Source organism: Schistocerca serialis, chromosome 4 (genome assembly GCF_023864345.2).
Source record: "Schistocerca serialis cubense isolate TAMUIC-IGC-003099 chromosome 4, iqSchSeri2.2, whole genome shotgun sequence".
NCBI lineage: Eukaryota > Metazoa > Arthropoda > Insecta > Orthoptera > Acrididae > Schistocerca > Schistocerca serialis.
Window position 1 is genome coordinate 365,270,738 of NC_064641.1, and position 23,852 is coordinate 365,294,589.

The 23,852-nt window shown below is 40.6% G+C and overlaps 1 protein-coding gene across 1 annotated transcript in view; it reads right to left on the bottom strand.

The window, feature by feature from the left end:
- LOC126474166 (intermembrane lipid transfer protein VPS13D) overlaps positions 1–23,852 on the bottom strand; it is a 525,388-nt gene that overhangs the window by 273,338 nt on the left and 228,198 nt on the right. Inside the window, exons 28-30 of the mRNA XM_050101624.1 lie at positions 21,132–21,390; positions 16,158–16,338; positions 772–985 (exon numbers count right to left, since the gene is read on the bottom strand). Of these exons, the coding sequence (XP_049957581.1) occupies positions 772–985; positions 16,158–16,338; positions 21,132–21,390 (654 nt within the window). The remainder of the gene's footprint in view (positions 1–771; positions 986–16,157; positions 16,339–21,131; positions 21,391–23,852) is intronic.

Consider the following 23,852-nt stretch of genomic DNA (forward strand, 5'->3'; position numbering starts at 1 on the left):
ACTGCCGTCTCATTCTGTTCTCCCACCCCCCATTCTCGAATGGTAACATTCCCTCCCCTCCCCCCCCCCCCCCCCCCCACCCACCCTTTATTCAGTCAGTATCTTGTGTATTGATCCATACATAAGTCATCAACAAATTCTTTAATTGTCAATGTAAAGGACCTGTTGTTGTTGTTGTTGTTGTGGTCTTCAGTCCTGAGACTGGTTTGATGCAGCTCTCCATGCTACTCTATCCTGTGCAAGCTTCTTCATCTCCCAGTACCTACTGCAACCTACATCCTTCTGAATCTGCTTAGTGTATTCATCTCTTGGTCTCCCTCTACGATTAAGGACCTATGAGTACCATAAAATATGAAACTGATCTTCATGCCACAACATATATCACACACATTGTGTACAACAGGACAGAAACATTCTTGATAAGATGATTGCAATTTAAGTCTTCACATCATCTCAAAGTTTCGCTCTACAAGGGTTTTATTGTGTCACGTATATTTAATTAACCCAGCAATCGGAGATTTACTTTTATGACATACCATGACAATCCAACAGAGCAAAATGTTTATTCTGCTTGCATATATAATAAACGTCTTTCTTTTCTCCTCCTCTTTTCACAGTATGTTTGACTCAACTGCAAAATTTTTCAGCTCTTTTTTTTTGTACTAAAAAGATCAGTATGGACTAACAATTTTGTGAAAGAAAGTTAAGCATCCAAAACTATCTTAAACACCAGTCACAACAACAAACAGATTTATTAAATAAGGAACTGACCTGGTGGTGATGCATCTGGTGATATTTCCTGTCGAGAAGGTACTCTTATAGTCCCAGGTGACCCATACATCTTAAAACTGTTGCTCACGGTAAGCCTGCCCAAATCTGCTACTAGGATGTCTGATGAGAGTGAACTGACTGGCAGCATGATAACCGGAGAGCCTGCATGCAATTCCAGAAGCATGCGTGGTGCATGTGTCAATGATTTCGGTATCTAAAAGAAATTAAAAGCGTCTCAGCAACAGCTTGGAATGAATAACACATCTAATGTTTTGTATGAGGTGTTTGAATCTATGGATAACAAAAAGTAATTAAATACAACTAAAATGTCTCAGGAATGACAGACCATTACTACTACTACTACTACTACTACTACTACTACTACATCATCATCATCATCATCATCTTCTTCTTCTTCTTCTTCTTCTTCTTCTTCTTCTTCAGCTCATGTGTTAGGAACCTCTCCTGGTTATTATTTCCAATACTGTATGCTCTTGTACAGCCTTTCAGTTTTGTATGATAAGTCTTTTCTTGTGTTGTATTATTCATTTTTATTTATTGGTGATGAAGACTATCACTCACTTTCACATCTGGGTGTGGTGACAGCAACAGACTCATAGGATATAATTAATGTCCTCTTTGTTTCTTAACTTTTAAAATTGCTCCACATATTAAATGTATTGTTCACTTTCTGTTCAGAGTCCTGGCTATAACCTACATTATTTCAAATCTCAGATATCATAACTTTTAATTGTTCTATTATGTCATTGTTAACCATTATCTATGATCTTTTTGCCTCTTGTGTTACAATGTGCACTGACTGTTTCTTGGATGAAACTTTTATGATCTATTACTGCAGTGCAAACGTAAATGGAGGTGGGATTCATTGCCAGCAAACAAAATTATTGTCTGCCTGTAGAAGTGATCTGAGCATTGTATCTGTTTGGATTCCTTTATAAAATTTATTCTTCCACCTTATGAATTGGTGTTGACACAAAAGTCAAAAAGGACTCATACTTGCAGTATCAAATTAGACTTGGAATGAAAGACTTACACACATAGCTAGCAAAGTTGACAACAGAAATGCTCTAAGAAATAGAGTGCTAACAAACTAAGTAATTCAAACACAAAAATATTTTATAACAGTATTCCACAGAAAAATTTAATAATTTCTCTCATAGTGTGAACCCTCCAACATTTTTGTATTTAAATTCATGAATTTATTTACTGATAGTCACAAATTGAGCATCCATCTCTATTATACCATGTGCATCTTTCCTTCATCGGAGAAAATGGACAGTTGGTATCATATCAATCAGACATATCACATAAAAACTGCCAACAGCATATATACACATATCAAGCACATCAAAATCACCACCAATCACTCAATTTCCTACTCTTTTCTCGTTTATTATTGCAAGCTGGAAGCTTCAGAAGTGGTAAGTACATGCAATTTATCATCACTATTATAACTGAATGTTCTGTTAATTGGCTTTCCTTCTTCCAATTGCTTGTTCTCCCTTACACCACAATTTCTTGTTTTTTTTTATTCTCCCCCTCCTCTCCTCTTTACTCACTCAAAAGGCTGTAATATCCTGTCACATTAGTTACTAATGCTGATTTTCACTAAATGGCCAAGTATTGTCACGTAAATCCTCAAAGCACAGTAACATGAATATGGTTTCTATGAAAATCAACTGTCTCATTCCAAAATAACTGCTTAATAAGCCGATTCCTTCACTGCATACATATTAGTTGGAGATCAAAGAGCTGAATATATATAACTGTCTGAAGAAATTCACTGTAATAAAGCTAAAGGTAAATGTTGTGTAAGCTGAATATTTTTTTCATATCACTCATCATCAGTAACAAACACAGAAAGACAAAGTCAAAAAGCTTTCTGATTTTGTCTTTCTATAGCTGGCAATTTTCTATTTTGTAATTCTACAGTTGCAACTGATAGGCTCAACACCCACTACTTCTTCAGCAGCATAAGGAAATATTCAACTAATGCAGTCTTTACTAATGCCATCTACATCCATATCTGCATCTATATACATACTCAGTAAGCAACCATATGGTGCGAGGCAGGGGTTACTCTGCACTGCTAAGAGTCATTTCCTTCCCTGTTCCACTCGCAAATAGAGTGAGGGAAAAATGACTATCTACATGCCTCTGCACAAGCACTAATTTCCCTTATCTTATCTTTGTGGTCCTCATGCAAACTATATGTTGATGGCAATAGAAACGTTCTGCAATCAGTTTAAAATTCCACTTCTCTAATTTCCTCAATATTGTTCCATTAAAAGAACACTGTCTTTCCTCCAAGGATTGCCATTTGACTTCAAGACACATCTTCATAATACTTGCCTAATGATCAACTTCACCAGTAACAAATCTAGCAGCACACTTCTAAATTGTGTCCTCCTTTAATCTGACCTTCCAGGGATCTAAAACATTTGAGGGGTACTCAAAAATGGCTCGCACTAGTGTTCTATACACAATCTCCTTTAAAGATAAATCACACTTTCCTAAAGTTCGTCAAATACACCGAAGTCAACCATTTGACTTCCCAACCACTGTATCCTAACATACTCTTTCCATTTCAAACTGCTTTGCAATCTTACATCTATATATTTAATTAATGCGACTTTGCGAAGCAGCACTTTACTGGTGCTGTATTCAAACGTTATGTTGTTGATTTTCCTATTCATCTGCATTAACTTACACTTTTCCACATTTACAGGCTTGTGTACTTCTCCAGTCATTCAATGACGACGCCTTTCCATACACCACAGCATCACCAGCAAAGAGCCACAGACTATTGCTCACCCTGTCCATCAGATCAATGAACCATGGGGCCTACTCACAAAGGATAAGGTGGGTGCACCGAGCTTTTATTGAATGAAGAATATGGCAGATAGGCAGAACGAAGAGAGGCTGACCTATACTGTGCGGGCAGGGGCACCAAGAAGGGGATTTACCTGTACCATAGAATATAGGAATAAAAATAATGATGATGAGACTTACCAAACAAAAGCGCTGGCAGGTCGATAGACACACAAACAAACAGAAACGTACACACAAAACTCCAGCCCTCGCAACCAACGGCCGCCCCGCCAGGAAAGAGGGAAGGAGAGGGAAAGACGAAAAGTTGTGGGTTTCAAGGGAGAGGGTAAGGAGTCATTCCAATCCCGGGAGAGGAAATACGGGTATACACTCGCGCACACACACACATACCCATCCGCACATACACAGACACAAGCAGACATTTGTAAAGCCAAAGAGTTTGGGCAGAGATGTCAGTCGAGGCGGAAGTAAAGATGCAAAGATGCTGTTGAAAGACAGGTGAGGTATGAGCGGCGGCAACTTGAAATTAGCGGAGGTTGAGGCCTGGCGGATAACGAGAAGAGAGGATATACTGAAGGGCAAGTTCCCATCTCCGGAGTTCTGACAGGTTGGTGTTAGTGGGAAGTATCCAGATAACACGGACGGTGTAACACTGTGCCAAGATGTGCTGGCCGTGCACCAAGGCATGTTTAGCCACAGGGTGATCCTCATTACCAACAAACACTGTCTGCCTGTGTCCATTCATGCGAATGGACAGTTTGTTGCTGATCATTCCCACATAGAATGCATCACAGTGTAGGCAGGTCAGTTGATAAATCACGTGGGTGCTTTCACATGTGGCTCTGCCTTTGATCGTGTACACCTTCCGGGTTACAGGACTGGAGTAGGTGGTGGTGGGAGGGTGCATGGGACAGGTTTTACACCGGGGGCAGTTACAAGGATAGGAGCCAGAGGGTAGGGAAGGTGGTTTGGGGATTTCATAGGGATGAACTAACAGGTTACGAAGGTTAGGTGGACGGCGGAAAGACACTCTTGGTGGAGTGGGGAGGATTTCATGAAGGATGGATCTCATTTCAGGGCAGGATTTGAGAAAGTCGTATCCCTGCTGGAGAGCCACATTCGGAGTCTGGTCCAGTCCCAGAAAGTATCCTGTCACAAGTGGGGCACTTTTGTGGTTCTTCTGTGGGGGATTCTGGGTTTGAGGGGATGAGGAAGTGGCTCTGGTTATTTGCTTCTGTACCAGGTCGGGAGGGTAGTTGCGGGATGCGAAAGCTGTTGTCAGGTTGTTGGTGTAATGGTTCAGGGATTCCGGACTGGAGCAGATTTGTTTGCCACGAAGACCTAGGCTGTAGGGAAGGGACCGTTTGATGTGGAATGGGTGGCAGCTGTCATAATGGAGGTACTGTTGCTTGTTGGTGGGTTTGATGTGGACGGACGTGTGAAGCTGGCCATTGGACAGGTGGAGGTCAATGTCAAGGAAAGTGGCATGGGATTTGGAGTAGGACCAGGTGAATCTGATGGAACCAAAGGAGTTGAGGTTGGAGAGGAAATTCTGGAGTTGTTCTTCACTGTGAGTCCAGACCATGAAGATGTCATCAATAAATCTGTAACAAACTTTGGGTTGGCAGGCCTGGGTAACCAAGAAGGCTTCCTCTAAGCGACCCACGAATAGGTTGGCGTACGAGGGGGCCATCCTGGTACCCATGGCTGTTCCCTTTAGTTGTTGGTATGTCTGGCCTTCAAAAGTGAAGAAGTTGTGGGTCAGGATGAAGCTGGCTAAGATGATGAGGAAAGAGGTTTTAGGTAGGGTGGCAGGTGATCAGCGTGAAAGGAAATGCTCCATCACAGTGAGGCCCTGGACGTGCGGAATATTTGTGTATACGGAAGTGGCATCAATGGTTACAAGGATGGTTTCCGGGGGTAACACATTGGGTAAGGATTCCAGGCGTTCGAGAAAGTGGTTGGTGTCTTTGATGAAGGATGGGAGACTGCATGTAATGGGTTGAAGGTGTTGATCTACGTAGGCAGAGATATGTTCTGTGGGGGCTTGGTAACCAGCTACAATGGGGCGGCCGGGATGATTGGGTTTGTGGATTTTAGGAAGAAGGTAGAAGGTAGGGGTGTGGGGTGTCGGTGGGGTCAGGAGGTTGATGGAGTCAGGTGAAAGGTTTTGCAGGGGGCCTAATGTTCTGAGGATTCCTTGAAGCTCTGCCTGGACATCGGGAATGGGGTTACCTTGGCAAACTTTGTATGTATGTGGTGTTGTCTGAAAGCTGACGCAGTCCCTTAGCCACATACTCCCGACGATCAAGTACCACGGTCGTGGAACCCTTGTCCGCCGGAAGAATGACGATGGATCGGTCAGTCTTCAGATCACGTATAGCCTGGGCTTCAGCAGTGGTGATGTTGGGAGTAGGATTAAGGTGATGTGGGAGAGGAAAGATTAAGGACTTTTATTAAGGATAGGAGTTGACGGGTGTGTTCATTGGCTGAGTTGATGTGTAGGTGAAGGATTAGGTGGCTGAGGGCAATGGATTGTTCAGTTTGGAACTGGTATAGGGACTGATGGAAAGAAGGGCTGCAGCCAGAGATGGGAACTTTAAGTGTGAGCCCTTTGGGGGTAATGCCAAATGTCACACAAGCCTGAGAAAATAGAATATGGGAGCGTAATCTGGCTAGGGCGAAGGCATGTTTACGGAGGGAATGTAAATAAAACTTAATGGGGTCATTGTGGGGGTGTTGTGAGGGTGACATGGTATTAGAAGGTGGAAAGTGTAACATGAGGAAATGAAAATGAAAATAAAAATATATGGGGAGGGATAAAGGTGGACTGGAAAGTAACTGGAGATCTGGTGCGAAAAAAGGCGAAAAGGTGTTGGTTACAGCTGGGCTATGTTGGACTTGGGTTGGTAGAAAACGATGTGCACAAAGGTTATGTGGTTGTGTTGCCGCCAAAACACGTTAGAGGACGGAGAAATTCGGGAAAATTTCGAAAAAACTGCGTGTAATATATTAAAAGAAGTGGTTTTGTGGTGGCAGATTATGAAAATGAGGCTAACAATTGTCTGACGAAGAAATAATGACGTTAAAACCTGTGGGAAGCGGCTAAAAATTATCAGTGATGTGGGAAAAACGGAAATGGAAATAAAGCGAAAGTTATTAGAACTAGCCGAAATGGTTGTTTAAAAGGTGAAAGGAACTGTTTGTGAACTAGAAATGGTGGATTTTATAGTGGCGGTAGTGTTGAAAGCGGCGAAAAAAATTTTTTTGGTTATGGTTTGGAAGTGGGTTACGTATTATTGGGTATATATAGGCGGGATAAAATTGTATAGTAGATTACGGTAAAAAGGAGAACATGAATACAAAGTGAAACTACTGGCAAAAACAGAAAGAGAAAATAAGACGACAGAAAAGATTTCGAAATGCAACAGTGACAACAACAAACGTAATTGTTGGGTTCAAATTACTGATATCAATATAATAGAGGGAAACATTTCACGCGGGAAAAATATATTTAAAAACAAAAATGATGTGACTTACCACACGAAAGCGCTGGCAGGTCGATAGAAACACAGACACACACATACATACACACAAAATTCAAGCTTTCGTAACAAACTGTTGCCTCATCAGGAAAGAGGGAAGGAGAGGGAAAGACGAAAGGAAGTGGGTTTTAAGGGAGAAAATCACCCTCTCCAAACCTTCCAGGAATTTCTGACTTCCAGTCTTGCATCTCAATCCTTCTTAAAAAACCTTAATCCTACTCCCAACATCACCACTGCTGAAGCCCAGGCTATCCGTGACCTGAAGGCTGACCGATCCATCGTCATTCTTCCGGCGGACAAGGGTTCCACGACCGTGGTACTTGATCATTGGGAGTATGTGGCTGAGGGACTGCGTCAGCTTCTGGACAACACCACATACAAAGTTTGCCAAGGTAACCCCATTCCCGATGTCCAGGCGGAGCTTCAAGGAATCCTCAGAACCTTAGGCCCCCTGCAAAACCTTTCACCTGACTCCATCGACCTCCTGACCCCACCGACACCCCACACCCCTACCTTCTACCTTCTTCCTAAAATCCACAAACCCAATCATCCCGGCCGCCCCATTGTACCGGGTTACCAAGCCTCCACAGAACGTATCTCTGCCTACGTAGATCAACACCTTCAACCTATTACATGCAGTCTCCCATCCTTCATCAAAGACACCAACCACTTTCTCGAATGCCTGGAATCCTTACCCAATGTGTTACCCCCGGAAACCATCCTTGTAACCATTGATGCCACTTCCTTATACACAAATATTCCGCACGTCCAGGGCCTCACTGTGATGGAGCATTTCCTTTCACGCCGATCACCTGCCACCCTACCTAAAGCCTCTTTCCTCATCACCTTAGCCAGCTTCATCCTGACCCACAACTTCTTCACTTTTGAAGGCCAGACATACCAACAACTAAAGGGAACAGCCATGGGTACCAGGATGGCCCCCTCGTACGCCAACCTATTCATGGGTCGCTTAGAGGAAGCCTTCTTGGTTACCCAAGCCTGCCAACCCAACGTTTGGTACAGATTTATTGATGACATCTTCAGGATCTGGACTCACAGTGAAGAACAACTCCAGAATTTCCTCTCCAACCTCAACTCCTTTGGTTCCATCAGATTCACCTGGTCCTACTCCAAATCCCATGCCACTTTCCTTGACATTGACCTCCACCTGTCCAATGGCCAGCTTCACACGTCCGTCCACATCAAACCCACCAACAAGCAACAGTACCTCCATTATGACAGCTGCCACCCATTCCACATCAAACGGTCCCTTCCCTGCAGCCTAGGTCTTCGTGGCAAACGAATCTGCTCCAGTCCGGAATCCCTGAACCATTACACCAACAACCTGACAACAGCTTTCGCATCCCGCAACTACCCTCCCGACCTGGTACAGAAGCAAATAACCAGAGCCACTTCCTCATCCCCTCAAACCCAGAATCCCCCACAGAAGAACCACAAAAGTGCCCCACTTGTGACAGGATACTTTCTGGGACTGGACCAGACTCCGAATGTGGCTCTCCAGCAGGGATACGACTTTCTCAAATCCTGCCCTGAAATGAGATCCATCCTTCATGAAATCCTCCCCACTCCACCAAGAGTGTCTTTCCGCCGTCCACCTAACCTTCGTAACCTGTTAGTTCATCCCTATGAAATCCCCAAACCACCTTCCCTACCCTCTGGCTCCTATCCTTGTAACTGCCCCCGGTGTAAAACCTGTCCCATGCACCCTCCCACCACCACCTACTCCAGTCCTGTAACCAGGAAGGTGTACACGATCAAAGGCAGAGCCACATGTGAAAGCACCCACGTGATTTACCAACTGACCTGCCTACACTGTGATGCATTCTATGTGGGAATGACCAGCAACAAACTGTCCATTCGCATGAATGGACACAGGCAGACAGTGTTTGTTGGTAATGAGGATCACCCTGTGGCTAAACATGCCTTGGTGCACGGCCAGCACATCTTGGCACAGTGTTACACCATCCGGGTTATCTGGATACTTCCCACCAACACCAACCTATCCGATCTCCGGAGATGGGAACTTGCTCTTCAATATATCCTCTCTTCCCGTTACCCACCAGGCCTCAATCTCCGCTAATTTCAAGTTGCCGCCACTCATACCTCACCTGTCATTCAACATCATCTTTGCCTCTGCACTTCCGCCTCGACTGACATCTCTGCCCAAACTCTTTGTCTTTAAATATGTCTGCTTGTGTCTGTGTATGTGTGGATGGATATGTGTGTGTGTGCGCGAGTGTATACCCGTCCTTTTTTCCCCCTAAGGTAAGTCTTTCCGCTCCCGGGATTGGAATGACTCCTTACCCTCTCCCTTAAAACCCACATCCTTTCGTCTTTCCCTCTCCTTCCTTCTTTCCTGATGAGGCAACAGTTTGTTGCGAAAGCTTGAATTTTGTGTGTATGTTTGCGTGTCTGTCGACCTGCCAGCACTTTCATTTGGTAAGTCACATCATCTTTGTTTTTAGATATATTTTTCCTACGTGGAATGTTTCCCTAACTTCAATATTAAGTGCAATGCTCAGATAATTATTATTGAAACAAAAAGAAAAAGAAGAGCTATGTATTAGGTACACAATTGCTGGAAAAAAAATATTATATAAACTGATTGAAATGTAAATTAGCGTTATGTGAATACGATCTTGATGTACATAATGAATGTGTTAAAGGTAAGGGGAGGGATATATAGTGCGCTGAGAATTTCAGGGTAAATTCTAGAGACACTGGTATTTCATCGTCTCAAACACACGATATCTTAAGGATCAGTGTGTGAGAGTGGAAATGTGCCTACTGTGACACGGTTTATGTGTGTGCAGGACATGCGTTGTTAGGAGAAGACTAAAGTTGTGGCGGTCTATCGGCACTGACAAGTGGTGGCTGCGCATACCTTGGAAGCCATATGTCCAGTACAAGGAGTAATCCAAAGCTATTCTTTGGCAGTGAAATAGTAGTGACTGTTGGGAACAAACGAAATATGTTTTATCTAGAGATTGTTTGACTTGCTAGGAGCAAGAACTGTTTTGACAAGTGTTATAAAAACCAAAAGAAACTGTAATGATATATGTAAAGTACTAAGGTTTACCAGATGGGGTCGATTTGCGAGACGTGAAAGCGCATGTGAAACTTGTGTAGTTTTTTTATTGTGAAGAAGAAAATATAGAAATATAGCAAAGTTGATATGAAAGTATTCTGAGAGTAAGAAATCATTTCAAACGTAGGAAAGTAGTTCAGTATAATTTCCCTAACCAGCAAAAAATCATCTTAGAAGAAGCATTGTGAAGATTGATGCAGCCATTGGCTGCACATAACACATAAATCACCCGCAAGAGACGTGCGAGTCTTGCACCCCAGTACCACACAGTCTCCAGTCCCAGGAAAACGTTAGAATGTAGGTCGTCGAACTACATGCTTAAGGCAGTTTTTGGATAACATGTTCAAAAGTTCTTCACAAGGCTGCCTGTTCATACCACCTGCAATGAATCCATAGATGTTCCCATCTAGGCTACCTGTCCATACCACCTGCAATGAATCCACAGATGTTCCAGTCTATATTTGTAGATTAAAGTCACTTTCAACTAACACTGCATGATCTGTGTATTTAACTGCTACTGAGTATAGACTTTCTTTGAATTATTCTAAAACTGTCATGTGACTTGTAAAAACAGCACTTAACCTGAGTTCACCTAGACTGTTACACACATCCAGGTAACTTCGTAGTCAGACTCAATTTTGAGCTTGATGGGCATAATATTTTTGCCGACTGCAATGAACACTCCTCCTCCTCCTATAGTGTCCGATCTGTCTTTTTTTGGTATATGTTCCACACTTCACTACATATTTCAGAGCTTTCTACTTACAGATCTCAGATGACTCTCAGTTCTGAGAACAATTTGAGTCTTCACCACTTCCACCAGTTGCCCATATGAACTGAGGATGGTCCCAGAAATCAAGTGTGAAACGTAACTGGTGCCAACATGAGCCACAACTTACAGACAACTGCACCTTACATGCCTGGCAACCACAACAAGGGCCTTCTCGACATCTCAGATGAGTTCCCCTGGCAGACATACTGAGTGCATATTGGATTTCTTTCCGGCCCTGGATACTAGCATTGGAACTTCCTATCAGTAGCAAATCCCTCCTCCCATCTGCCTGTTCAGACCCTGTTGAACGACTGGCTACACGTCCACTCACAGAGTGAATGGGTGAGGCCAGATGGCCAGTCTCCACACTGACTCTGAGCCTTGAGTGACACATACGGGTTACCACCTGCCCCATTTACCCTGTAGTGAAGGCAATTTCATTGTGTCGGATACAGTATGAGATGCCACAGCAGCTAAACATCTGGATGAAACAAGTGACACCTGAAATGTTTCACATGGCATGCCGGATTCTTCACCACCACAGCTCCCTTATGCAGCAGCTTCAAGACTGCTGACCATTGCCAAACTATCAATAGCTATTCGCAAACTGTGGCTATTTATCCCATCACTATGAACTGCTTCAAATATATCTAAATAGCAGAGCATTATGTTTCAGAAATATTGACAAGTCTCCAGCCTCACAATTGAGTATGTTGCTGCCAATATTTAGCTTTTGATTAATTATCTCTACAATGTAACACTCAAGTCCACATCACTTGTCTGAGGAATTTATACACAAGTCAATGTTTGTTTGTGAAATTAAATCCATTGTTTTGGTTATTGGGTTTAAAACACAGTTGACTAATAGCTCATTACATGCCAAGAATTAGGTTAGGTCTGACAAAGCTGGATGAAACTGAATGTGTCACTGTTGGAAGAGACACATTAATATCACTTGCAGCACCTTATTAATTAAGGTGGCCTGAGAGGTACATAAAGTAGCTCCATATATACATAAAGTGCATTTTTTTTACAATGTCGCGTCATCTTGGTAACTTTAGCATCTGAAAAAATTGCACTGTATTTTGAACATAACGCCCTCTCTATTGCCTAGAAGTAATTATTTGCTGCCAAAGTAGGATGAGTAAAATTGATGTTAAGAAATAAAGATGAAACCAACAAAACTGGTGGAAGTAACAGAGTAATCAGTCTACTGGATGTAGAGCTGTCATCAGCCATTATTCATTGAAGAGTGTAATTTCCTTTCCTGTAGTTTCTATATACATTACTGTTGAAACAAGCATCTACATAAGCATGTTGCACATACTAGTATACAGAGTGTGTGGTTGTATTTGTCATGGTTTTCACCTTTGATGAGGTTCTGTTCCCAGCTGGTGTCGTCAAGCACCAGAGCTTTCAGCCTTCTGCAAGAGTATTCCTAGTACTTCGATTTATGTTTGCATTCAGCAAAATCTTTCTGAGTTTGTCCTTATGGAGCTTTACAGAGGCATCATGAGTTATTCTGGGACCAGAAACTCACCATACTCGTTTAGCAAGGAATTCTGTTATTACTCAAGTGGTGGATATGTGCAATTCATCTGACACCGATTAATCACAGTGGCATCTCTATGTTCAACTGTGATTTCCTGTTTGAGGTCCAAAACTGACCAAAGCTTCTGCTGGTAAAAAACAAACAATTTCTTGTTATCATGAATCTACATTCCACATCTATAAACCACTGATAAGACAATAACTACATGGCTCATCATCATGTTTATTTGTAGATCTTTATCAAAAAAGATCTGGCGGTAAATTGTCCTAAGGTTGTTTGTGCAATACAGATTCAGATTTCCACATCATTTTCGTGGGTGCAATATTCAGAGACACCACTTCCAAAGTTGGAGAAGTGTGCTACCTGCTCAATATATGTCACACAGTGGAAAATTCAAGACGGAATAACAGCAATATGGAACTGTTGTTCCATAAACCACACACAATGGAAAATTCAGGACGGAATAACAGCAATATGGAACTGTTGTTCCATAAACCAATCACAAAGGACACTATCACAGTAAGGAAGAGCAGATTCCTGAGCAGCATATGGAAGAACTGGGGTTTTCTCAATTATTCATATGCACTTTTGTAACAACCGACAGAAACATGAACTGGAGAATAATTGTCCTTCGTTAACAGTGTTTGTTTGTTTAATCTTTTACTGTGAAAATGTTATCCAATTGATACACTATTCGTTGTTGGGTATGACCATTAAGTAGAGGGTAAAAACTGTGTGTGAGAACACACAGATGTGTTTAATCCCGCCTGTAACTGAAATACACAGAGAGATCACTTTGGTACAGAAATTAAGCAATCACGAAAGTGTGGAGTATTACTCCAGTCACAACTGCAAAAGGTACACTGATGAGCCAAAACATTATGACCATCTGTCTAATAGCCTGTTTGTATGCCTTTGGAATGAAACACATCACTGATTCTGTGTATCCTACATCTGACAGTTTGTTGGTAGGATTGTGAAGGTATGTGGCATTATATGTCTATGTACACGTCACGTAATTCACACAAATAATGGGATGCTGATAAGTGTACACAAATATGGCACCTGACAGTGACCCAGAAGGGTTCTATAGGCATTACATCAGGTGAATTTGGTTGCCAAGATATCAATGTGAGTTCACTGTAATGCTCCTCCAACCACTGTAGCACAGTTCTAGCTCAAGACATGAACAATTACAGTGCTGCAAGATGACACTACCATTAAGGAAGACACCAAGCATGAAGGCATTCAGATGGTTTGCAGCTATCAGCGTATCCCCGATTACTACCACAGGCCCCATGCAAGAGCAGGAGACTGTCTCCCATAGCATAATACTGCTCCCACCAGCCTGTGTCCATGGCGTGCTACACGTTTCAAGCCACTGTTCACCTCGAAGATGGCATTTGTGGAGATGACCATAGATCTTAGTTGTAGCAAAAATGTCATTCACCTGGAGAGCCAACACATTTCCACTGATCGACAGTTGAATCCGTAAGGTCCCATGCCCACTGCAATCATAATTGATGATGTTGTTGGGTACAGATGTGGACACATAGGGGCGTCTAATGCAGAGCCCCATGTTCAACAACATACGACGAGCTGTGTACGCCAGAATACTTGTGACCACCATTGAGCTCTTTTGGCAGAGATACCACAGATCATCTATCCTACTTTATAAAGCAGACAAGCCTTAGAACCACACATTCTGTGAAGAGTCATGGATGTCCAGTCATTTAGTGCCTAGTGGTAGTTTCACTGTACTGTCTCTTTCTGTAGATGCTCACGACAGTAGCATGTGAACATTCGACAGCTTTGCCGTTCTCAAGATATTCATTCACAGGCTCTGTGTAATAATAATTTGCCATTCATCAAAGTCATTTAACTCTATTGATTTCCCCCATTTGCATCCCATATCTTTGCTAGGATGATGCCCTGTCCATGTCTGCTCCGCTTACATACTTCTGTTACCACGTCACATATCCGCAACACCATCAGGCAGCATCCGACATCACGGTGGGCAGTGGTCATAATGTTTTGGCTTATCAGTGTATAGAACAACCATAGCACCTTGAAACCACTCATGTCTTCAGGGCAATTTGTTGAAGGTCTGTTACAAGTCACAGAACACTAAGAATAGAAGTTCAATGTTGTTCTCTGCCTTTTTCTTCTGGTTATACGATACTGAAGAATATGTCCATTGCAACTCTGTAGGAGTGAATGCCATACTAAGACAGTATGTATGAAGACTTTTCAGAGGAATTGTAGAACAGATTTTTCATGTCAGCTGTTACTAGATAGGATCCATTTCCTGCTGCAAGAGCCGCAACATTAGTATGTAAAACAAATTACTCCACCTTTGTCGTTTAATGCTACTTTAATATTCCATTGTGCAAGACTTATTGGAACAGTAAAGCTATTAAACAGCTATGATGGAGTTGTTTGTTTTACATATTAGCTCTTACCGACTCAGTTTTTCACATTAAAGGATCAAGTGATGATTCAAGGCTTGATGGGATATTCTACACTTTGCATGAATTCTATGGAAATATTGTCTGCCCTGGTCCACAGACATATCATGGTTTCAGCATCTCAGGAGCTTTTTTGGGCTCTATGAATGATGGTGCTGTCAAGATTTGTAAAGGATGTTGGGAGTAATTATAAAAGAAAGTCTTCTACAGCAGGAGGGTTACACTTCAACAGTGAATTAAAGTGTTCTTTCCAGCATCTCAAGATGTCTTAGTTATCAGTGATAATGTTAATAACGATGTAATCAGTCAGGGTTCGTAATGAAGTACAGATGGTATAGATATAAAAATCAAGTAGGTGGTAATGTGTAACCATGTAGTTCATCGACTTTTCTTTTTTCTTTTTTCTTTTTCTTTTTTTTTTTTTTTTTTTTTTCCTTCTTCTTCTTCTTCTTCTTCTTCTTTTTACCACAAGTTATTCTTGAGTTTTCTTATTTCTGTCTGACAGTTCTGTTGCAGCTCTTAAAAATTAATCTTCTTCACACTAGAGACAGCACCTGAGGTACAGATGAACAGCGTTGTCTTTTGGCATTAATGAACAGTTAAATTTGTCTGTTTATTTTATCAAATCAGACATTCTTTCCTTTTGTTGAATCCAATGGCCATTTGTATCGATTCTACAATGATGTTTCAAAGTGTGGTACATTTCAGGTCTACTTCTTTTGTACTGACTGGATGGTGAGTCAGCTGGTCTGTAACAGAGTGTTGGTATCAAGCTGCATAGGTATTGCTTAAAAATGAGCACAGCTCAAACTGAGTAGTGAAAATGGAGTTAAAAAAAATTGCAGCTATTGAGACATTATTATGTCTCTCATGTAATGTACAACATAATAGTTCTTCCCATTATTTTTTATTGTTATTGATCAAACATTTGGCTCATCATCCTGCCTCTCGTTATCAACAGTACTATAACTAACTATCCATTACGTTTATCTTACCAATTACCACTTGTATTTCTGGGCTGATCATTTGGGACTGACAAATAATTCATAAATGTATCTAGAAATAACTTCATGGAATCTACACATACCTCTCTACCAGTTGTAGCAGCTCGAATACTGGCCATGACACCACGCAACTGTGAGAAATGATGGAAAAATGCCTGTATTTCAGCAACAAATCTCTTTGTATGGATGTATAGAACTGTTGACATTTCTAATTTCAAATGAGAATCATACTCGCGCTGCAGTGACACATCTTGCTGCCCATAGCTGAAAAAATATTGGAAACAGCTGACTCTTACTGAAACACACACAAATCAGCCAAAACAAGAGAAATTGTACTCCACAGGGAACAATTTTTAGTAACTACTACTCCATTTAAAAAAATAAATAAATGAATAAAAATATTAAGTATAGTTGCATGAGTAGGACTAAAATAGTTTGTGTTCATTAATGTTAACACTAATCATATATTCTGTAAATCATACATATTCTGCGAGCTGACTAAGCCCACATAATTTCGATAAAAGAATCATTCAAATGATCAACAGAACATGTAACTACACTATGTGATCAAAAGTATCTGGACACACTGAGAAACATATGTTTTTCATATTAAGTGCATTGTGCTGCCGCTTGCTGCCAGGTACTCCATCTCAGCGACCTCAGTCGTCATTAGAAATTGAGAGAGAGCAGAATGGGGCACTCCGCAGAACTCAAAGACTTCGAACGTGGTTCAGGTGATTGGATTGTGCCATACGTCTGTACGCGAAATTTCCACACTCCTAAACATCCCTAGGTTCACTGTTTCCAATGTGAGAGTGAAGTGGAAATGTGGAGGGACATGTACAGCACAAGGTCGACCTCATCTGTTGACTGGCAGAGGCTGTCGACAGTTGAAGAGGGTTGTAATGTGTAATAGGCAGACATCTATCCAGACCATCACACAGGAATTTCAAACTGCATCAGGATCCACTACAAGTACTATGACAGTTAGGCGGGAGGTGGGAAAACTTGGATTTCATGGTCAAGAGGCTGCTCATAAGCCACACATCATGCCGGTAAATGCCAAATGAGGCCTCACTTGGTGTAAGGAGTGTAAACATTGAACACTTGAACAGTGGAAAAACATGAGGAGGAACAAATCACAGTTCACAATGTGGTGATCCAATGGCAGGGTGTGGGTACGGCGAATGCCCGGTGTAAGTCATCTGCCGGCGCATGTAGTGCCAACAGTAAAATTTGGGGGCAGTGCTGTTATGTGTGGTCATGTTTTTCATGGAGGGGGCTTGCACCCCTTGTTTTGCATGGCATTACCACAGCACAGGCCTACATTGATGTTTTAAGCACCTTCTTGCTTCCCACTGTTGAAGAGCAATTCAGGGAAGGAGATTGCATCTTTCAACACAATCGAGCACCTGTTCATAATGTACAGCCTGTGGCGGAGTAGTCACATGACAATAACATCCCTGTAATGGACTGGCCTGCACAGAGCCCTGACCTGAATCCTATAGCACACCTTTGGGATGTTTTGGAATGCCAACTTTGTGCCAGGCCTCACGGACCGACATCAATACCTCTCCTCCTTATTGTTAAAATCCTATTCCTCTCTTAATATTTGCTGACACTGTTACACATTGCACATTAGAACTTGCAGTGATGAATTTTGTATTTTAGATGGTACTATGATATAGAAAGCACAGAAAACCTAATTCCAAATAAGTGCACTAGGATTTGCTCCACATTTCTCCCAAATACAATTTGCCTTCATCATCAGTACCTCAATCCGTTACAACAATGTTTAGTTTTCTCGAATGAGGGGATAGTAACTGTCTTTTAATTTTCTTTTGGATTATCTTAAAAGATCTATCTTTCAACTGATTAAAGATTTTTACATCACATTTTCCATTATTTTTAACTTACTTCATTCAATACTGAGGCTGTGTTGAAGTGACAGAAATTAACTGTACAAATAAATCAGTTACATACACAGACAGTGTTAAGTCTGTTTTGCAACTTTTCTCCCATATTACGTAACATTGTAAATATGGTAACATAAAGTTCTGTTGAAATGCAAATAATTGAAGAGTAAAGGCAATTCCTCACATAATGTTAAACGACACATCTGGAAATACTGAAGTCTACATGCAGCTGGGATACCTACTCTTGAAACTTGTATACTAACATAACGAAGAAGCAGAATTCAAGTTGTAAGTGGTTTTTAAATACATAAAATTTGCGAGTGAAGAAATAGCAAGCACTGGTAATCCACATATTAAAAGTGGTATTCATAAAACTACCTGCTAGGTCAATTTAAAAATCATTATTTTATATAAGGAGTGGTCATAGTGAGATTCATAAGCTACATATTGCTTTTGCTTCAGTGTAGTGCAGCTCTTGAAATAGAGTATATAAATAGATAGAGCATAAAAATAATAATATTTTTAAAAAATAATACACACTTATACAAGACCACGTCCATGCCTGATGCATCATGCAACACACAAACACACTGCACAGGTTTTAGTAGAGTGTTCGTAGGTACACAGAAATCTTCCAGTGCGCGCACACATTCGTCATTAAAAATGGAAAACGAGAAAACATCACCAAAAAGACCTCCACATGAATGAACCATTTCCTCTGATGTATCAATATAGTGTGGAAGTTATTTATTGTTGTGCAGAGCAGGTTTGTCTGACACCCACATCTGATGTGCCACACTGCACTGAACCTCCTTTTTTGGTTTTGCACAGAGCGGCACGGCTGGGTGGATGCACTTAATACAAAAGGAACTCCTCGCTCAAACTCACAACTGTGCAACCTTCTTGTCAATTTGACAACACTAGGTCAGCAGCCAGTCACATTCATAGCTAATAATATGGTTACTTTTCTGTGAGCAGAGAAACTGTTCAAGTAAACTTGTGAGTGTTGCTTGTGACCTGATAGTTAAAACGTTATCTAATAAGTGTAAAGACACAAAGAAGAGAACAGTGCGTTTAATAAAGAGAGAGAAAAAAATTCCTTTTTGTAGAAAGGAATGGGAAACCAATGTGTCTTTTGTGTTGAATGACTGTTACAGTACAAGGTGAGTACTCTCAAATCCCATAATGACACAAACCACAGGGAAGACTTTCCTCTTGTTTCCCAGTTAAAGAAAGCTAAACTGTCAATATTAAAGGAAAAATTTCAAGGACAGAGCTTTTCCCCCTTTTTTACACTGAAGGATACTACACAAGGTAGTGATACCAAAAAAGCCCTGGATGGTGTTTTAGTGTCCACTGTATTCCTCATAGAGAACATTTAGCACCTAAATATTTTGAATATCCATAAAGTTATGCAGATGGTGCAAAGAACTGTGAGCTACATTTACTCAAATGACAAAAGACACAGACAGTTCAAATCCTCCATAAAATAAATCAGCAATACAATCTTCCTGACAATGTGCAATGTGTCTTGGTACTGTTTAGTGAGATAGCTATCAGAAGTAATGTTCTAGGCAGATTTTTCTAATTAATGGATACAACCAAGCAAGAAAAAGGAAAATCTTTCCCTCGGCTTGATAAGCCACACTGGCTGTTACGTGTGGCCTTTTTTTACTGACAATGTTCAGCATTTACAAATACTAAACACATCATTACAAGAAAGAAAGAAACTTATTCTGTGTTAGCATAGTCTGTTTTCAGCTTTGATAACAGATTAAGACTCTTTCTGAAAGACCTTGCAACTAAAAAATTTGCTCATTTCATATGCTTGAAGGAAATTAATGAAAGCTTTCCTTTATGTCAGATGCAAATACAAGATTATTTAAACAGAATGTCTGTTCTGAAGAAATAAATGTCATATTTAGTGATTTCATGGCACTTAAATCTTTACTTTCATTCTTGAAAGATCCTTACATTGTTGATGATGTGGAAGATGGGTGTTCCATTTCACTGCTACTTCTTATGGACTCAGCAGCTATACAGTTGGAGTGAAGGGAACTTCAAGAGGACAAAGGACTAATGCAGTGGTTGTTCAGTTGTTGAATTTTGGACGAAGGTTCCAGAAGACAAATATCAATGAACAAGGGAGTGTGCCAAGAGACTGTTCCATTTTTGGAACCACTTATATGTGTGTGCACAAGTTCATCAAATCTAAATACTGATGTGTTCTATCTGACAATCTAGGCTCACCAATTATCAGCCTGGTTTTAAAATTATCAGCCCAATTTCAAACAGCTCAGATCAAAGCAAACAATGAGGAAAACACATCACCAATGTAACTTCTGATTTCTTGTTGTGTAATACAATAGTGTTATATCAATTACCAGTCCCTAAAAAATTCAGCTCACTCCTAAAGATAAAGTAAGGTAAGTGATGATGATAAAGTCCCATACTCCGAGGAGCGTAGGGGATGATGTGGGAAACCCGCACCGCCGTACTAGGCAAGGTTCTAGTGGAGGTGGTTTGCCATTGCCTTCCTCCGACCGTAATGGGGATGAATGATGATGATGATGATGATGATGATGATGAAGACAACATAACACCACCCAGTCATCTCGAGGCAGGGAAAATCCCTGACCCCGCCGGGAATCAAACCAGGGATCCCATGCGCGAGAAGCAAGAATGTTACTGCAAGACCATGAGCTGTAGACTAAGGTAAGTGGCCAACCCCTGGTCTACATAATTCCACTGTGGATATTAATTAATTCAATACCGAAAATTTAGCCACATGTATATGCCAAGATACAACAGAACTATATCAAGACAATTCCCTGTGATTTTTGTAATGTACTACTGACCTGTTATTAATATATAACAAAACTATCATCAGACATTTTGATAAATTTTGTTTTTGTTTTGTGCAAGTTTTGTAACTGTGGTACACACTAATACTCTGTCAGCTGACAAATCAGTACAGCACAGCACCTACCAATGATAAAAGCACTCTTAACTACAAATATACTTAAGTATCTTCCTGCTTGATAAGTAATAATCTGGTTCATTAATTTTATGATTTCCACATTTCTTGATACTTTGTCATTGTTTCCACAATCTTATCCATAAAAAAAATTTATTCTTTACCTAAAGTAAGTGAAATTAAGAGCCTCATGGCCTGATGAAATAAATCGCTCCCTGTAAAGATGACTATGTGGGGATACGTCCAAAAGGGACATACTTCCCAAGCGGCCATCCACATAAGTATCTTGGCCTCGAGAGCGGACAGTAGTGTGCAAGTTGGAGATATTAGCACAAGCAACCTCATGTGCTGGAAGGTTTAACACTAAGGTCACAGATCTTACATCCACCTCCAAGTCTGAATTAATAGTATCTGGTTCCTTCACTGAAACAGACCACAAAAGGAGAATATTTAATCAATTACATCTACATATGATATCTGAAGTATTTTGCAAGTGCAAATGCAATTTCAAGGAATTCAAAAACTGACTATTAAAAATCATGTGAAATTTCACACAAAGATAAATAAAACATTAGCAAAGCTGTGAAAAAGAGATTTGAAGGTAAAGACCTCAGATATGATGGCATAAGAAATTAGTGAGTGAAAATAGGAAAAATGAATCAACGTTTTGACATTTTCATCTCCAAAACCTGCTATTATTTGTAATACAAAAGTCGCAGAGCTTAGACGCTTTAGAACATCTGCAACATGCAACTTCCTGTTAACGAAATAAACAGCTAAGAATTCAGAATTTACCAAATATTGGAAAATCCACAACAGACTAATAATATGAATCAGGATTGCTACTCACCATGTTTAGAAGCAGACAATGCTTTTAAATGTAAACCTTTGGATGAGCCATCCCATTAAGTCCTTCTTCATATGTAGAGAAGACACACACACACACACACACACACACACACACACACACACACACACAGTCATCTCCAGGCCTCAACACACAGAGACAACAAAATCAGAATATTAAGTTTCGTTTATTATTTCTAATGGTGTGGTCTGCTCTTGTGCAGCCCTGAGTTGCAATTATCAAGTTTTATCTAAATTCAGTGACAGTCGATTAGTATTTAACTTACTCCATTAAGTTTGCTTGTAACACTTGCATAGTCAGCAAAGAGAATTACTTCTACTTGATAGATATACAGGGTCATTCTTATTAACATATGAAAACCCCCAAAGCAACACAGATGATGCTGAGACAAGTAATTTAATATAAGAGCCATGGGGCTGTAAATGTAGGGAAATACCCTACGGATAAGAAATGAACATGTGACATTGCCAGATGATGTATCTCATAACAGAATGAAATTTTCACTCTGTAGCGGAGTGTGCGCTGATATGAAACTTCCTGGCAGATTAAAACTGTGTGCCCGACCGAGACTCGAACTCGGGACCTTTGCCTTTCGCGGGCAAGTGCTCTCCCAACTGAGCTACCGAAGCACGACTCACGTCCGGTACTCACAGCTTTACTGCTGCCAGTATCTCGTCTCCTACCTTCCAAACTTTACAGAAGCTCTCCGTTCGCAGGAGAGAAACAATGATTGAGCAATGCAATACTTGCATTCGAGCAAACAGCACAAATTTTGAACATCTTTTGTAAATGCGATCTTTTGTAAATGTAGAAGTTACAAAATTATTGACTTCCCTGTAAGCAAGCAAAGGCTGTTCTTATTTTGTGTTTCTTTTGTTTTTTAATCATGTAATACTGTAATGCATAATGGTAAGGTTATTCAAAAAGTTTCTTTTGTGTGTAACAAAGTTTATTTGGATCTCTATTAATGAAATCTGTCATAATGAGGCATTTAACCTTAAAACAGTTCCCTCTCCCAGCTGTAACCATGGCAAGACTATCTTGATGTAGCTCTCCATTTTGTTCTATCCTGTGCAAGTCTCTTCATCTTTGCAGAGCTTCTGCAATCTGCATCTAGTCTAACCTCTTGCTGTAGTCACAAAAATTGGCCTCCCTTTAAAATGTTTGCCCCCCTCCTCAGTTCCTTCTATTAGTAAACTGAAAATACTTTGAAGTGTCCCATGAATCAATCCCTTCTTTTAATCAAGTTGTGCCATAAATTTATTTTCTCAACAATTTGATACATTACCTCCATATCGAACCCATCTAATCATCAGAATTCTTCAGTAGCACCACATTTCAAAAACTACTATTCTCTTTTTGTCTGACCTGCTTACAACCAGTGTTTCACTTCCATATACGATTACACTCCAGACTCCAATGTCAGCACTTTATAATCAGGTGCTGCATCATGGCACAGCACCTATCCCTTATCTTGCATGATCAAGAACGCTCACCTATTGAACTACATACGAGACAGCCAACATAATTTCATATTTCTTTTTCCCAGGTTTGTGTTTTTGAATATTTTATGGTTCAGGCAATGAAGGATAAGCTGCAGAATGCCATTCTCATTCAAAGCTGATTATTTGTAGATTATCACTGAACAAAGTGCCAGATGTTTCAAAATGTGTATTGAGGTTCTAAGGCTTTGTAGCATGTATTACAGTCAACTTGCAATTATAAATAATACATCACACAAAAGAGTAACTCAAACAAATTTTCTTACAGTTGTTCAATGTGAGTACCAATCGTCATGCGGCACACATCAAATCGATAGGCAAGTTCTTCCCAAACTTTGATCAGTGTGTCTGAAGCAATTGTTTCAACAACTGCTTCAGTTCTGTTCCGTAAGTCAGGTAGATAAGCTGGTAGCAAAGGCACATGCCCATGATCCTTTATGAACCCACTAAGGTAAAAACTGAATGGCATCAGATTGGATGTAAATGGAGGCTATGAAAAATGTGCTCTGTCATCT